The sequence below is a fragment of the Girardinichthys multiradiatus genome, chromosome 23 (assembly GCF_021462225.1).
Source record: "Girardinichthys multiradiatus isolate DD_20200921_A chromosome 23, DD_fGirMul_XY1, whole genome shotgun sequence".
NCBI lineage: Eukaryota > Metazoa > Chordata > Actinopteri > Cyprinodontiformes > Goodeidae > Girardinichthys > Girardinichthys multiradiatus.
In genome coordinates this window covers 27,476,048-27,493,347 of record NC_061815.1, presented here as the reverse complement: position 1 = coordinate 27,493,347, position 17,300 = coordinate 27,476,048, and the positions used below count along the sequence as shown (strand labels likewise).

The 17,300-nt window shown below is 42.2% G+C and overlaps 1 protein-coding gene across 2 annotated transcripts; it reads right to left on the bottom strand.

Annotated features, from left to right (window-relative positions):
* Window positions 1-1,617: 1,617 nt before the first annotated feature.
* wfs1b (Wolfram syndrome 1b (wolframin)) lies at window positions 1,618-15,855 on the bottom strand. Of its 2 annotated transcripts, none has more exons than XM_047354422.1 (10): window positions 15,706-15,855; window positions 12,325-12,705; window positions 9,098-9,174; window positions 8,785-8,929; window positions 8,490-8,663; window positions 8,320-8,400; window positions 8,035-8,192; window positions 7,533-7,769; window positions 7,266-7,384; window positions 1,618-6,096 (listed from the first exon to the last, which is right to left on the bottom strand). In XM_047354422.1, the coding sequence occupies exons 2-10, from the start codon at window positions 12,701-12,703 to the stop codon at window positions 4,551-4,553; spliced, it is 2,916 nt and encodes a 971-aa protein (XP_047210378.1). In that variant the 5' UTR covers window positions 12,704-12,705; window positions 15,706-15,855; the 3' UTR covers window positions 1,618-4,550. The 2 variants fall into 2 exon arrangements, with proteins under 2 accessions (XP_047210378.1, XP_047210379.1); XM_047354423.1 differs by lacking the exon at window positions 15,706-15,855 and adding an exon at window positions 12,791-12,850.
* Between the last annotated feature and the right edge of the window lie 1,445 nt (window positions 15,856-17,300).

The following is a 17,300-nucleotide window of genomic DNA, read 5'->3' as shown; positions in this document are numbered from 1 at the left end:
CAGAAACGTTAATGTAATGTAAATATAGAAAAGTATCAGTCAGCACAAAGATGTAAACAATCCAGGCAAGTAGTGATTATCTTCTTCATGTGACTCCGATCTGTTGCCTTCACCAGATGTCTTGTGTAAGGCCTAATGATGCAACAGAGAAGCTTCTGCTTTGCGCCTACCTAAAATCTGATGAAACATTACTCAAATGTTTGGGTCACAACTTTTGGGAGCCTGTGGCACCGGACTGACCCAGGAGATGCTGATAACTTTCTACCACTGCTCTATTGAGAACATTTTAACATACGGCATCCACACATGGTTTCTCAGCTGCTCTGCAGTTAACAGAAAAGCCCTTCAGCACATAAAGTATTACCTTTAATACAGCATGCTTGGCACAAAAAACCCAAACCTCAAATATCATTAAAAACACTATGAATACAGTGAAACACAGTGGTGAAAGAATCATTGTGTGGGGTTAGCTTTCCTCAGTGAGGACTGGGTTTTCAGTCAAGGTGAATAAAACTACAAATACATCCAAATACCAGTAGTTTTGGCCACATTCCAAATTTTTCAGCATCACCGAGACTCCAAGCATACATCTAAACTACCAAAAGAATGGCTTCACCAGAGGAAATGAAAGATTTAGAAATGAATATCCAGGAACAAAAGACGGCCCCCTGATCTAATAGATTTGAGGAAGCTTTGCAAAAGAAGAGAGGGCAACTATTGCCAAGTCGAGATATAATAAAGACTACTAAAGACTAATTGCTGAAAGTAAATCAAGAGGTGCTTTAACCTCTTAAGTCCATGGGGTTCTGTGAAGTTTGAGCTCAAAATAACACGTAAATCTAACTGAATTTTCCTGAGAATTGACATTATCCATCTAAACAATCATTATGTTAATAATGTCAAGCTTCTGAAGTTTGCGGACGACACCACCCTGATCGGACTCATCTCTGATGGTGACGAGTCCGCGTACAGATGGGAAGTGGACCATCTGTTGGACTGGTGCAGCCAGAACAACCTTGAGCTCAACGCTCTAAAGACAGTGGAGATGGTTGTGGACTTCAGGCAGAACCCAGCCCCACCTGCCCCCATCACCCTCTGTGACTCCACAATTGACACTGTGGAATCTTTGCGCTTCCTGGGAACCATCATCTCCCAGGATCTCAAGTGGGAGCCAAACATCAGCTCCCTCATCAAGAAACCCCAGCAGAGGATGTTCTTCCTGCGGCAGCTGAAGAAATTCAACCTGCCAAAGACTATGATGGTGCACTTCTACACAGCCATCATTGAGTCCATCCTCACCTCCTCCATCACCATCTGGTACGCCGCTGCTACAGCCAAGGATAAGGGCAGGCTGCAGCGTGTCATTCGGTCTGCTGAGAAGGTGATTGGCTGCAGTCTACTGTCGCTCCAGGATTAATTATCTGCTAAAGGCAAGAAATCCAGACAGTGATGAAATTAAAAATAAAGTGTGGCCGTGAGCCATTATGATTAATAAAATGAACCTAAAACCTCTAAATTCACCTACACAACTGTAAAAACGAAAGGTTTTACGCAAATTACCTATAAGGTACGCTGAAATGGTGGCTGAAACAGTTTTTAATAAAAACAACCAAAAGCTAATATTTTAATATATTTATTGGTCACAGTACAGAAAACAGTAGTGACATCCAAAAAGACCCGCAATCAGGGACTAAATGTTCAGTATATTAAATCCCTGCACAGCAGAGACTGAGATACACTGCTGGAAACAAAGATGAAATAATAAACAGAGAAGGAGGCAACCGTCAGTGGTAACCCCTTACAGATTTCTTCAGTTTTTGCTTTTTTGTCACACTTAAATATTTCAGATCATCAAACAATGTTTAATATGGGATAAAGATAACCTGAGTGGATACAAAAAACAGTTTCCAAATAAAGAGTTCATTCATTAGAAGGAAAAAAGCTATCCAAACCAAACTGGCCCTATGTGAAAAAGTAATTTGTTCCTTAATAAATTATGAATTAACTGGGATTAAACATTTTTTAGACAGCTGAGCTCAATTTCACAAGCCAAGTGCAGACCTGATTATTACCTGACCTGCAGATATAATACATAATTTAAATAAAACCTCTCTGATGGCTGAAACACTTCAAAAAGCAACACATCATTGGAAAAAAAATTTAAATAATCAGCCTGGAAAGGGTTACCTAGCTATTTATAAGACTATAGGAATCCAGAGAACCAAGGTTAAAGCCACAATCCAAAACTGGATAAAACATGCAGCAGTGATGAACATTAACCAAGAGAGGCCAGTCAACCTGAATTACTCCAATCATTCAGCCAGCAGGTCACAAAACCACCCAGAACAACATCTGAAACTCTGCAGGCCTCAGTTAAGATCAGAGCTCAAGATTTAACCAAAAGAAAGAGAGACTGAGCAAAAATAGCCTCCATGGGAGAAAAACAAGGTCAACACCACTGCTGAAACAAATAACATAAAGACCCGTCTCACATTTACCAAAAACTTCTTGATGATCCCAAAGACTTCTGGAAAAATAGTTTGTGGACTGATGAGACAAAAGTGGACCTTTGTGGAAGGTGTGGGTCATGTTACATCTGACCTAACCCAGCATTTCAGAAAGAGATCAAAAATATTGACAGTCAAACATGGTTCAAAGCACTGTAGCAAGGTCACCTCTAAAATACCAAAATGAAGTTTTGGAGTGGCCTAGCCAAAGTCTGGACTTCTGATACTTTAGTATGACCTTAAACACACCCTCCAAAGTGGCTGAATAAATACATTTGTGGGAGGTGGAGCAAAATTCCTCAGTGGTGATGTTAAAGACTCATTGTCAGTTATTACAAACTCTTGATGTCAGTTGTTGTTGCTAAGATACGTGGCACATCTAGTTATTAGGTTAAGGGGGCAATAGTTGGTTTGGAGAGCTTTTTAATCCTTAATGACTGCAATCTTCATTTGAAAACTGCTTTTTGCACTTTCTAAGATTATCATAATCCAACATTAAAATTTGTTTGATGATCTAAAATATTAAATTGTGCAAGGAGTAACAGGAGAAATCTCTAAAGAGGCAAACACTTTTTCCCACCACTGTAGCTCTGCTGTAATTGTATTTCAAGTACACAATCTGAGATTTATTCACTAAAAACAGAAATCACTGTATACCGAGCACTGTTAAATAATTTAGTGTTGATTTAAAGAAAAAAAAAAAACCTATATCCTTCGAGCAATTTACTCTACAATAATTGAGATAAACAAGAAAGATAGAGTTGTCCACAGTGGAAGCCGGAAAATGTTAATACTGAAGATTTTAGCCACCAAGTGTGGGATTTTGTGGGAAACTTGTGTTTAAAAGGCAACAAAAAACTGTTTTATTTAATTAACTCTAAGATCAGCACACACACAACTTAAAGTGGATGAAATGTTTCTAAATAACTCACAGCAAAATTGTAGCAGTAGGCAATAAATCCTGACCACTTTGTATTTCTACTCTGTCTTTTGTCGCGTTTGTTTTGGCTCAAAAGCTTTAAGAACTCAAACATATATTCGTAGATGTGGTCTTCTAAAAGTACTCACACCCTGATAAACCTTTCACAGTCTGTCACATTATAACATCAATCTGTTTCCATAGGATTTTATGCAATAGGCCAACAAAAAAATAAGGCCTAATTACGAAGTGGAAGAAAAGAAATCGTGCATGGTTCTTGATTAACTTGTGTTGAATACGTTGGTGTTCATCCTCTCTTACTCTGATACAGAGAAACCAATTTCGTTCAGAAATGTGTCTAATTCAATCTAAGCATCAATGTCCCCAAGTTTATGGCATAATGGCAAACCTACTGAGACATAATCAGAGAAGCAACAAAGAGACCTGTGCTGGCACTGGAGGAGCTGCTGTGATTCACACCTCAGATGGAAAAATCCATCAACTATATGAGGGCGAAAGAAAGCTCTTAGGAGTTGTGTCTGACGTTTTGCAACATTGCATGTAGGGGACACGGCAAATGCGTGGAAAAAAGTGCTCCAGTCATACGAGACCAAAACTGAACTTCCTGACCTCCGTGCAAAAAATGTGTGAAAAAAAAAAACTCAGGCAGCTCATCACCCTGAACGCACCATCCCCATGGTTAAACACGGAGACAACAGGATCATGCTGCGGGGACTAGTCAATAGGAAGATGAATGGAGCTAAAGACAGAGCAATCACAAAACATTTTAGAGTCTTTAAAAGACTTGAGGCTGTGGCAGAGGTTTACCTTTCAACAACCATAAACATGGAAGGGTTTAGATAAGAGCTAGTGTTTGTGTTAGTCAGACAGATCTTCAGCTAATGACACCCAGTGAGATACGCTGAATATTGTGGTTGTAATGTGACCAATGTGAAGAGGTCCAAGGAGTGCAGAAGCTTTTAGAAGACACAATAAATGCCTGAGGATCTGTTCAGTCTCTCTCATCACCAATGATGCAGTTAAGAACAGTATTGTACAATCATTAACGTTCTTTGATAGTTTAATTATTATGAGGCATCTTCTCTTTAAAGGTTGCCCTCCCTCTATCCGTCCTCCAGTGCCACGCTCTCTGTTTCAGTTTCTGTGTGCTCCTCTAGCCGAGCGGTCAGGAAGGGATTGAAGAAGAAGTCAAATCCAAACTGGAGGGCGTTCTGAGCTGTGCGCCTCCAGTCATGCTCGATCTTGTACTGTTTGCGGCTAAGAACGCAGGCATCCCCACAGGACATGCAGTGGATCGCCTTCATTTCAAAAACGGGCCATTTGGAGCCCAAACGTCCCTCCAGGATGGTGCTGAACTCCACCAGGCTACCGGCGTTCAAGTGTAAAAGCACAGATTTGAACTCATTACTCGCCCGTAAGACTATGTCCTTAGTTGCATCTTCATCCTCTATGATTGTCCCGTCCTTCGTCTTCCTCTCGAGTGGCATGCCCAGGGTAACCTCAAACTTGTAGCGATCAAAGCGCTTGATGTGGCACTCATGCTTGGCCAGGATTTTCAGTTTGCAGAGCGGATTTTCTGGAGGAGGAGCTGGAGCCGGTAGCGGTTGGGGCTCAGCGGCGTCGTTCTTTTTCCCCTCATCACAGACCGGATAGGGTTCTCCGTACAGACAACGCATCCAGTTTCCTAGAAAAACAGGCAGTAGGTTGATAACCGAATGCGGCCCGTTCTCGATGTCAGTCACACGGACATATTTGAAGCGTCCCGTCCAAGTGACTCTGTGTCCTTCCAGGTGAGAGCAGAGAATCTGAGTTTGGGCCATGTTGGACTCCTTCCAAGCCAATGGCCCGCAAAGGTTGCTGTATTCAGGCCACGTCAGGGTCGAGTTATACACCTTCATTCCTTCAGACCTGTAGACGTACATCCAGCAGAAGAGCACCACTGCACTCAGCCACACCAGGATGAGCTTGACGATGCTGCTCCGCGACAAAGACCTCAAAACCACGATGGGGTTGAGGCTGAAACGGGTCCAAAGCCTCAACACCACGGGCACAGAGCAGACAATCAGAGTGACCACCATCTTAGTTACCTCCAGGGTGAGAAACCACTGCACTAACTGGATCATAATCATGGCAGCCAGACCCAGACAGAGTATAGGGAGGGCAAACAGAAAGAGGAAATAGCCCACGCAAGTCCGAATGAGTCCTATGGCTGAGGCGTTGTTGAGGAACACCAAGCAAAGCTCACACCAGGTGAAGCAAACCAAGTAGGGCACCAGACACAGGTAGGTACCCTTGAAGCCTCTCAGCTGGGCCATGCGAAAGAGAAGATAGACGAGGTGTCCGTACAAAAGGCACGGCATGCCCACATTTATGGCCACAGCATCTCCGAGAGGCACTGTGATGAACGTCATCCCAAAGATCCGGAGGAACCAGAGGGAATCAGGTAGGAGCTGTGTGAGGGAGCATGCTCCGGAGAGGACCTCTGTGAGAAGGGCTTTACGAGCAAAGAGCTGAGCAGAGGCGTGGAGGCTGAGGAAGGCCGTGATGGTGAAGAAGAGAGCCACAGCGGCTAGCTCAGAGCAGGGGATCCAGGATTTATCGGCAACAGGGAAGGAGAACACAACAAAGACAACCGAGAGAAGGAAGTACCTGCAAGAAAACAGAAACAAGGTTTTCAAACTGTTCTGATGAAAATTTTACACTCATTGAGGGAATGCATGCCTTTTTTAATCCTTTAAAGACACATTATAGTGTTATTTTTCCAGGGTGAAAATCTATCACACAACTTCAGTCAATTCTTTAAACATAAATTGGGAACACAAGTCTGAACTGATCCAAACAGGGTCAAATTAGACATAAAGGCCCAAATATATAAATACACCCCAACTTATATTTGCTTAAATGTGCCTCGGCATGTTGCATCTGGACCACAAACTGCTTGTAGTCATCAACGAGCTTCTCTCATAATTCAGACTACGTATTTGACAACTTCTCCATGCAGATTTAGCAGAGATCATTCAATAAGCTTGTTGGTGCCTCGGGAAGGACCCAGCTTTTAATCATAGACTACAAATGTTCAACAAAGTAAGGTTAGGGCAATGGGAAGGCCATTATGGAAGCTTGATGTATTCCAAAACCCTTCCTTTGATTTTCTTTTATGATGAATGTTCGGCTGGAAAACCCAACTGTGTCTAAGTTTCAACCACCTGACCTAAGCTGTCACCCTCAGATTTCAGGATATCGGTTAGCATGATGAGGAACAATCCAGAAATTGCTGGAACACCACTGTCACCACCTGGACTGAGAGGTTAAAAATAAAAAAAGCAGCCCTGGGGTGTGTTAAGCTGACAGTGTTACTGACGCTTTGCACAAACTGAATGGATCAATGAAGAGGTAGGACCACCTCCAAATTCTTCTTCATTAATCTATCCATCCATCCATCCATCTCTCTCTCTCTCTCTCTCTCTGGGACTGGGACAGCAGTCTACATAGTGATGCCCAGACACTTCCTCCAACTCCTCTGTGGGAAGCCCAAGGTGTTCCCAGGGTGAAATTATCCCTGTGTCGCTAAAGAAACTTAATTAATTACAATCAAACTTGTCCACCAAATTATTTTTAGAAATCAAAGTTGTATTATCAGTCCCCTCCATAAAAAGAACATCTAGAAAAATTATTAAATGACCCAAAATAATACAACATTAATGGCCTTGATGAGTGTATTAAGAAAAAGAATTGGACCTTAAAACTTGAAGCTCGGCCTAAATACAAAGAAGAGCAAATAAAAGATAAAACAAATGAGTAAACAGAGGTGTCCTTACAGGTAGGGTTCTAAATGTGTCCATCCAAAGTTGGTCTCAGCCTGCTCCAGATCCAGACCGGGCTCAAACTGAGCGAGCAGGTCTGTGAGAGCTCGGAAATTTTCCCACGCTTTTGAGTTCTAGAAAAGATAAACACGTTTCTTAAATAATAATTTATCAGTCTATCTCCTTCCTCGGCTACCACTAATATTTGACAAATATAAAACCCAGACTCAGTGTTTTCAAATTTACTAACACAAAGAAAGAAGTCAGCGAGTCATAACTAACCTGAAATACCCGCAGTGTGCAGATGACCATGGAGAAGAAGGAAAGGTAGAAGACCAGGAGAGGAATGAGGAAGATGAAAAACTCAATGGTGAGGTTGGAGATGATGAAGAAAAAGATGAGGGCGTTAACGTGGTGAGTGGGGATGAGGGCGCTGAGCCACTGCATGCCAGCCCGGGACGCCCAGTCGATGAGATGCTCTTTTATTTCCAGCAGAGCGTACAGTGGGAACTTCAGCAGCTGAGGGAAACACAGGAAAAACAGAGGAAGTCAGCAGGAAGTAGAGATGTTCTCAGTTTATAAAGTGCTCTAACTGACCAATATGGTGTTTTACATAAAACAAACTAAATATTTAAATTCCCAAATTGGTCAGTCCATAAAGAGTATGATGCATATGCAGCCAGTCATCAACAACTCTCATACAAAGGTGTGAACCTAAATAGTAAATCGCAAAGAATAAAGCTAAAACTGTTGGCTTTAAAAAAAAAAAATACAAGTGTCTAACCTTCTGATGGAGCGGCAGTTCATCTGGATTTTTCACTACCACATAATCATCGTCATCATCATCATCTGTCGCAGCAGCCATGAAGGGTGACGGTGCAATACCCTGAGCATATTTCTTTGTCATCTCCACGAAATCATCAAGACCCACATGAGAACTGCCTGCAAAGCAAAGCAAAAAAAGGAAAACCTCAACTTTGAACTTCACCGTAGCTTTCTTTAGACTTAAAAATGTTTCTTTCATGTAAATAATTGTAATGGAAAATATTAAAAATCAGAATAAACATACCTTCTCTGGAGACCATAGTCTCCAGGACTCGCCTTTGTTTCTTAGCAGAGCTGTTGAGTGGGCCTGAGCAGATGGGTTTGCCTAAAACAGAAGATAGAAGTAAAAAATGGAAAAACAACAATACGGCAGAGAAAATGGCTTAACCAGTATGACAGCTTTTCTTTTTGCACCTGGTTCTGCGTGAACATGCTCCACGTTCTCTAGCAGCTCCGAAACTGCCACAGACCTCTTCTTCTCTGGGTTCAGCTTAAAGTACATGAGCAGAGCTGCTTTCCTGACTCCCCTCTCGAAACGTGTCTCTGTGCACAACTTCTTTACCTCCTCAAAGTTCTCCAGAGTGATTCCTGAGGAACATAAGAGAGCAATCACAGCCTGAATAAAGCTAGGATTAATAAAAAGTAGAAGTTCTGCCATCACACTGAAAACAGTAGTCATTTGAGGGAACAGATGTGAATTTTTGGTCACCTTTCCTGGACTTTAAGCACTGCTGCAGCAGTTTGACAGCATCTTTGCGCCCCTGTTTAGCAGCCTGGACCAGCCAAGAGACCGCTGTGCAATTGTTCAGCTCTTCATCGCTTTCTTCTGCCAAGGCCAAAAAGTAACGGCCCATCTGGACACACATACAGACAAACAAACACACGTTCAGATTTGCCAAACAAGCACCACTGAGACGTACCGACCCATCCATAGCGGGGCTAAATTAAACATTTATCATGACTAAGCTGATCTGCTCCATTTTCAACATATGGTCGACAATATCTGCAGTATGTTCACTGACCTTGGTTTGTGCTTTTGCATCACCTGACTTTGCCCTCTCCTCCAAATCCTCAAAACGGACCTCCTCCTCAGGCTCTTCTAGAAAAACAAACAACAAAAGCAACCTGATTAATTTAGGTTTTCATTTAGGTTTTATGGCTCTTAACATGAATTTGGTCCACCATTGGCCTCTCTGTACCTAATTTAACCTCGGTATAATTGCAGCTGAAAAACAAGAGACCTTTAAAGGTAGTTTAAAGGTTGCTAAAAGACATGTAGGAGACACAGCAAGCATGTGGAAGCAGGTTGGATGACACCAAAATCAAACTTGTTGGCTTACATGCAAAACAGCATGTGTTATGGAAACCCAACCCTCCACATCACCCTAAAAACACCATCCCTACGGAGAAAGATGATGGTGGAAGCATCACATGATGGTGATGCTTTTCTTCAGCAGGGACTGCAAAGCCGGTCAGAGTTTAGGGAGAGGTGAATAGATCCACATACATCAAGGCAGTGACCACAAACACACAACCAGAGCTACAGCATAAAACAATATCTTAAGGTTTGAGCATCTTAAACAGCACTGTTCAATCCATTATTCGAAAATGGAAAGCACATGGCAAAACTGAAAATCCACAAAGACATGGCCCTCCATCTAAACCTGGCTGCAGAAACATATTCATTTGTTAGGATTAAAAGCGGTGAACTGATCTAAACCTAGCTTAGAATCTCCATCCAGTCTGAGCTTGGGCTATGCTGCACATAGGAATGAGCTAATTTAAATGTGCAAAGCTGGGAGAGATGTATGACCTACAGCTGTGACTGTCCTACAATTACTCAGAGAAGCGGCATCATTTTTAAAAAACGTTTGAAGACCATGTATCGTTTTACAGTACAGTACATACTACTTTGTGTTGCTTAATCACACTTGATGCCAAAAAAATACCCTGAAGTCTGCGGTTCTAAAGTCACAAAAGTTAAAAAAGCTGAAGGAAGTTGGATCAGTGTGGACATAATATACAAACTCTCTGTGACAAGCTTTTTACTCAAATGCAGATATTGAAAGGAAATATCTTAATATTTATGAAATTGGGCAGCAATTGACATCATATTTGCATTAAAGACGTGATTAAAGACAGCTGTGTGACAAAATAAATTTTGCACGTCCAAAGTCGCCAGGAAGTGACATCAGAGGTGAATTCTTTGGTCATTCACTCTGTGAGGTCAATGATACACTGTTCAGGTAGAAGCCAAGTTGTGTTAAAAACAATGTTAATATGGTGAAACGGTGCATTGCTGGTGGTTGCAGCAATACTACAACAGCAGCTGTTAGTCTGCTGTGTTTCCTGAAGTGAAGAGGATCAGAGCTGCCTGGATCAGAGCTGGAAAACTGACGAGGGACAGATGGGCTGGTCAGACCATGCTCAGCCAGTTGTGATCGGAGGACTTCTCAGCAAACTGCTCCCAACCTCTGAATTCACAAGAGAAATGATGTCAGAGGTCAGGATATCTGACAGTCGAAGGGGAATGTTGAAGGAGGGTCTATAGCCACACTGTTCAGAACATCTGATGGGAAAAGATCACCAAAGAAAAGGTCGTTGCTGCTGTTGCTAAATGGATCAAGGCTCAACAGGTAAGAACAGTTCCCTGTCACAAAAGTACATTTAGATATCGGCAGCTATTGTTAATAATTAAAAATCCAAAATTATTATTTTTATTATTAATAATCAGATTTTTTTTTAAATTATTATTAAAAGAAGATAAATTATAGGCGCATACGATATATTTAAATAAATGTTTCTTAGAAGACTTTAACATAAAGTTAAAAAAAATGACACCGGGCAGTGTCTTCAGATGTTGAATCATCCCTTGTGTCTGCTGCTGCTGCTCCATGCTGCTGGGTTTACACTGTATCTGCTCTGGTCCAGTCCGGTCCACTGCGTAGCCCAGAGGAGCTCCAAGAACCATTCACACATCATGCAATAAAAGCCAGTGATAAATGCGGTAGCAAGTCTAAAATAACTCATCCTGTGAAAGTTATACCAGTTAAACTGCTTCATGTTTCAGTTTATGCATCCAGATATTTTCATGCGTTTTGTTCTACAATGGGTGAGTACACCGAGTTCATTTGTTGCTTAATTTGTTGCATTTAATGTTTAATTGCTCGGTTTATAATACCTTTGTTAACCCAGTAACTGATCTAATTGATCTAATGTTAACAACTGCTAATAACCACAACCTGCAGGATTTATCAGAAGGGGAAAATATTAATTTATGTGTGTATTTATTAATATAGCGAGATCTAGTCCGTCTTTAGTGAATTATTTTGAAAATCCGGATGTTGTGCTGGTTCTGTTTCCTGGTGGTGCTATGATTCATGCATGTGGATTCTGGCCGTGCTCTGGCATCCAGCAAACATAGACCCTGGCTGACGTCTGCAGGCCGCAGCACTTGTGCTCCTCCATCTGATGAAAGCTGACTGTCTTCTCCTGACTGCTGCGTCTCTCTCTGATAATGACTGAAATATATCTAAAGAAACTTCAGATTATTTGCTGCTGTCTGTGTTGCTGGTCATTGTACCAGCAGTCAGTTTAAATGCGGGTGTTCCCCTCTGACATCATAAAATCGCAAAGGAGTAGTCTGGAAATGTCTTTTTAGTGTAATTTATGACCATATATCTGAACAACCGTTCATTCCGGTGGCATGAATTTGAGGCACTTTAAAGTGCCTGTTACACCGAATTTTCAAGATAAATCCAATTACATTTATGGAAAGGAAACATTGATACAATATTTTAAAAAGTAAATTCATGCCACTGAAATGAACAGTTGTTGAAATATATGGTCATAAATTACACTAAAATGGCATTTCAAAATGTGAGTTTGTACTGACTTCAGTTACATTATAAGGCTTGTTCCTATCAATTTGACAAGCTTGCAATGATTGTAAGATGATTTTGTTCATGGAAATAAAAGCTAACTTTTCACACTTTGTAGTAATACTTCAAAGTTACATATGTTGCTATCATTGCAAGGACTTAATAAAATAGGCTACTAGCAACATAAATAGGACATTTCCACCCATTATATGGTTACATGACACACAGAGACAGCAGGAACAATCTACAGTGAGACTCTGGTGTTTCTTTGTAGGTCAGCAGAAAGGGAGCAGCTGCTTTGCATGTCTGTACTGCAAAGTAAACCTAAGCTAGAAGACTTGTGCTCAAGCACCAAAGGCCTATGTTACCTGGTCCAGGAGAAGCGGGTGATGGAGGCACAGTAGCAGCTGATGATCCATTAAGAAGACACCCTGTTGATGCTGCTGCATTGAGCTGTGATCTGCCGGGCTGCGAAAAACTTCTGGTGGGTTGGCGGGGAGATGACGTTGTCGGTGTAGAGAGGGAGGAAGAGCGAGAATGAAGACTAGGAGGTATCTGAGGTGAGGCAGTGTAGGGAGGAGATGATGGAGTGGTCGGAGGAGTCGGCAATGTGACCTTTTGCCCCTTCGACTCAGAGGTTGATGAGCTAGCAGATGAGTCGAGGGAGGAAGTTCCAGCCCTCATGGAGGTTGGAGATGGCGGGTTGAGCTTTGGTGTAGGAAGGTTGCCTCTCGATAAAGGATCCATGGCTGAAAAAAGAACAAACAAGCTAAGATTTTTGTATTTTGAAGAGTTTATTGTGATATCTATGAGAAGAAGACCAAGGTGACTGACAGAGATGATCCAAGATGATGCAGTCAACCTAGACCTTCACTTCATCCTCCGGCACCTGGACTCCACAGGAACCTACGCCAGGATCCTGTTTGTGGATTTCAGCTCTGCCTTCAACACCATCATCCCAGCTCTGCTCCAGGAGAAGCTCTCCCAGCTGAGTGTGCCCGACTCCACCTGCAGGTGGATCACTGACTTCCTGTCTGACAGGAAGCAGCGCGTGAGGCTGGGGAAGCACGTCTCTGACTCCCTGACCATCAGCACCGGTTCCCCCCAAGGCTGTGTTCTCTCTCCTCTGCTCTTCTCCCTGTACACCAACAGCTGCACCTCCAGTCACCAGTCTGTCAAGCTTCTGAAGTTTGCGGACGACACCACCCTGATCGGACTCATCTCTGATGGTGACGAGTCCGCGTACAGATGGGAGGTGGACCATCTGTTGGACTGGTGCAGCCAGAACAACCTTGAGCTCAACGCTCTAAAGACAGAGGAGATGGTTGTGGACTTCAGGCAGAACCCAGCACCACCTGCCCCCATCACCCACTGTGACTCCACAATTGACACTGTGGAATCTTTCGGCTTCCTGGGAACCATCATCTCCCAGGATCTCAAGTGGGAGCCAAACATCAGCTCCCTCATTAAGAAAGCCCAGCAGAGGATGTTCTTCCTGCGGCAGCTGAAGAAATTCAACCTGCCAAAGACTATGATGGTGCACTTCTACACAGCCATCATTGAGTCCATCCTCACCTCCTCCATCACCATCTTGTACGCCGCTGCTACAGCCAAGGATAAGGGCAGGCTGCAGCGTGTCATTCGGTCTGCTGAGAAGGTGATTGGCTGCAGTCTACTGTCGCTCCAGGAACTGTACACCTCCAGGACCCTGAAGCGGGCAGGGAAGATTCTGGCTGATCCCTCCCACCCCGGTCACAGACTCTTTGAAACTCTCCCCTCTGGCAGGAGGCTGCGGTCCATCCGGACCAAAACCTCACGCCACAAGAACAGTTTTTTCCCATCTGCCACCAGCCTTGTTAACAAAGCCCGGAAACCACACTTGACACTCTCCCTTCCCCCCACACCCCCCCTTTTTTTGCTGACAGGACACCTGTAACCTGCAACTCTATGCGTTACATTAACGCTCAGCTTGGACTCCTGCTTTACTTGCACTGCCATACTTGCACAATGATCACCTGCACTGTTGTATTGCTCTTGCATCTTATACTGCTCTATATTTACTCTCACTCACTTAAAACTGTGCACATATATTTATATTATATTGTAGATATGTTTATACTGTTTAATTTGTACTGTATTGCACCGACTACGCCAAAACAAATTCCTTGTATGTCCAAAAACGTACTTGGCAATAAAGCTTTTCTGATTCTGATTATATCACAAAATGTATTAGTAATTAGTCATTTACCTTTAGAGTGATGCAGGGGCTTTGCCTGATCTGTCTTAAGATTACACTGCAAAGCTATTCCTCACCTCAGTGGACCATGATAAACTATATCCTTGTGGTTTTTAGTATAACAATGGCCACCAGTGGACTCTACATGGACAAACTTTATCAGTTTATTATTTTTACTTAGTACCCCTACACATAACCCATTCTAAAATGACCAAACTAACTCTCAGTAGTTTAATCTAACCTCCCCAACAACCCTACACCATTCCAAACCCTTTGTGAAATGCCTTGAGATGACACGTGCTGTGAATTGCCACAATATAAATAAAACTGAATTGAATTATATTTTGTTTATCCAACCCCCTTTACCCTGGCAGCCCTAAATGAAATCCAGTGCAACCAACCATGTTCAAAAGTATGTGTACCTATGCAGTTTTTCTCTTTTACTGGGCAAAAGCAGCATTAAACAAAGAGGTCAAGAGGCCTGACGTTACTCTAGATGTGCAGCAGTGATTGACAACTCAGGTGGATGAATCTCTTCAAATGCTAAACAACTTGCATAAAGCTATATGTGAGGGAAAACTAATACGGCACATGACCCTGAACTCATCATCACGATAGCAGCAGCACGATGCTGTGGGGATCCTTCTAAACACAGGACATTCCTGGAAGAAAAGTTCAAACTTAGAGAAGAGCGTCACCTTCATGCAGACAGAATGCTGAAAAACATACAGCCAGAGACACGTTGAAATGGTTTAAGCTGGTAAAGACATAAACCAAAAGAACTGCAGCCGTATCATGTTTTTCATTCTGCTTCACAATTACAACTTTGTGTTGGTCTTTCACCAAAATACATTGAAGTCTGAAAAAGTGAACAAGTGAGTCAAAGAGTGTGCCTACTTTGTCCAGCCGCCGTATAGGTTTTAAGCCTCTAAACATGCAGTTTTGTGCAGACTTCTTACAGAACCAAACGTCATGTAAACAAAGTGACACCTTTCCAAAAGCACTTTTACTTTGCAAACAAACATCCATTAACGCCACTGTTACCCGCTAACAAAACGATCTATGTAACAACACGTCAGACAGCTGTAGATCTAGCATTCTGGAGGATTTTGAAGTGTTTTAATTTAACCCTTAGGAAGAAAGTTGATCATATGCTACAGCAGAGTTTTTCATACACAACCTGTGCTCTGTAGCACAAAGCACAGATTCATTCAACTAGAAGTCTGGGATGGATGCATGGGTATTTTAGGCTGTCTTTGCAAATACTTTTATCAGTATTTGATCCTCGTCATGTGGTCTAACCGTCTATTTCAGACACCCTGATCTGAGAGGCTAATCTGAGAAGGTGACCTTCTTGAACCTACTCGAAAGCTTCTGAGTTTGCAGCTGTGGGGACCGCCATTGTTATATAACAATAACACAGACTCATGTTCCATTTAACAGATCAGTTGAGCAAGATAGCCTAGCCCTTCGTGGCTAATAATGCTAACAATAATTCCTGCTGTCCGCTCACCTCTCAGCCTTATTGAAATGTTTCCGGTTATTTTCTTGTTACTGGTTGTTTCAAGTCATTAGATTCTGGGAAACAGACATGTCCTTTTCTCTGACAATGGTCAAACTCCAAACACCAACACTGCGCAGGAAAGTCAGTCAGTAGCTACAGTTAGCGCTCACGCCCACACTTTATTTCGCAGGTTCTGATTGGGTAAAACAATGCACTCGCATGACTAAATGCAAGATGATTGGGTACATAGAGAGGAAACGCAAATTAATTTCCGGAACACGCCTCATTTAGCAGCCGGCGAGAGGAGCGGTGAACCTGGTCGGAAACGCGGAGTTTCCAATGTTACGAGCAGTCTATAGAGAGACAGTTGTTGGTGAATAGCCACAACATTCATCGGCTGATTGGTAAAGGAGTAGATGCATCAACCTGAGCCTTATCTACCCTCGAAAAACATAGTTTTGCATTTTAAATCAAATGACATAAAACACAGAGCCCCAGCTGTAGCAAACAAAAAACATATACATTTAGCTTGTTGCTGCTTTCTTCGTTTTTCCATCGATATTCATTTCCTTTTCATTTGCCAGTTATACCCGTTTAACACCAGCAGATGGCAGCACATTACATCTTGTTTTAGGTAATACGTTTTTGTCTTTTAAAATCCACCCAACACTCCATTGTCTTGTTTATAAACAGCAAATTAAAAACAAGAAAACACAATTTTTAAACCAATACCAAATCATTTTTGCTGTTTTCCCTTTTGAGCGAACATATACCATAAAACTAAAGAAGCTTCTTTATAAGGAAACAAGTTCTTTTTTAATAAATGAATTGTTTGTCTTTCATTCAGCAACCTTTTGGGAGGTGTTTAGGAGAATGTATTTTGCTGATATTTGAGGGAAATAGCCTATGTAACAGCTGGCAAAAGGGGTAATTAGGTATAAGGGATTTACACCTAACAACAATAAGATTCAGTGTTTAAGACGGTAAAAAATTAGAATCAGCTTTATTGCCAATTTCGTACATACCAACAAGGAATTTGACTCCGGTACACTTTGCTCTCTGGTTTTTGTTTTTTGCATTAAAGAGTATACATATATACAATATAGAAATATACACATATGTAAATAAAATGGTGCATTTGCAACATCTGTATGCTGTTGTTTGGTATTCTATTAAATGTTGAACAGAGAAACAACCTGGGGGAAGAAACTGTCTCTGTGGCGGCTGGTTTTAGTGTAGCAGCGGCCTGAAGGTAAAACTCTAAACAGTTTATGTGCAGGGTGTGTGGGGTCTGCAGAGATTTTTGCAGCTCTTTTCTTGACCCTAGACCTGTATAAGTCCTGGATGGAGGGAAGGTCAGCCCTGATTATTCTCTCTGCAGTCCTGATTATTCGTTGCAGTCTGGACCTGTCCTGTTTTGTGGATGAGCCAAACCACACTGAGATGGATGAAGACAGGACAGACTGAATGATGGCAGTGTAGAAGATGACCAGCAGCTCCTGTGGAAGGTTGAACTTCTTGAGTTGCCTCAGGAAGTACAGTCTCTGCTGGGCCTTCTTTCAAACAGTGTCTATGTGTGAAGACCATCTCAGGTCCTCAGAGAT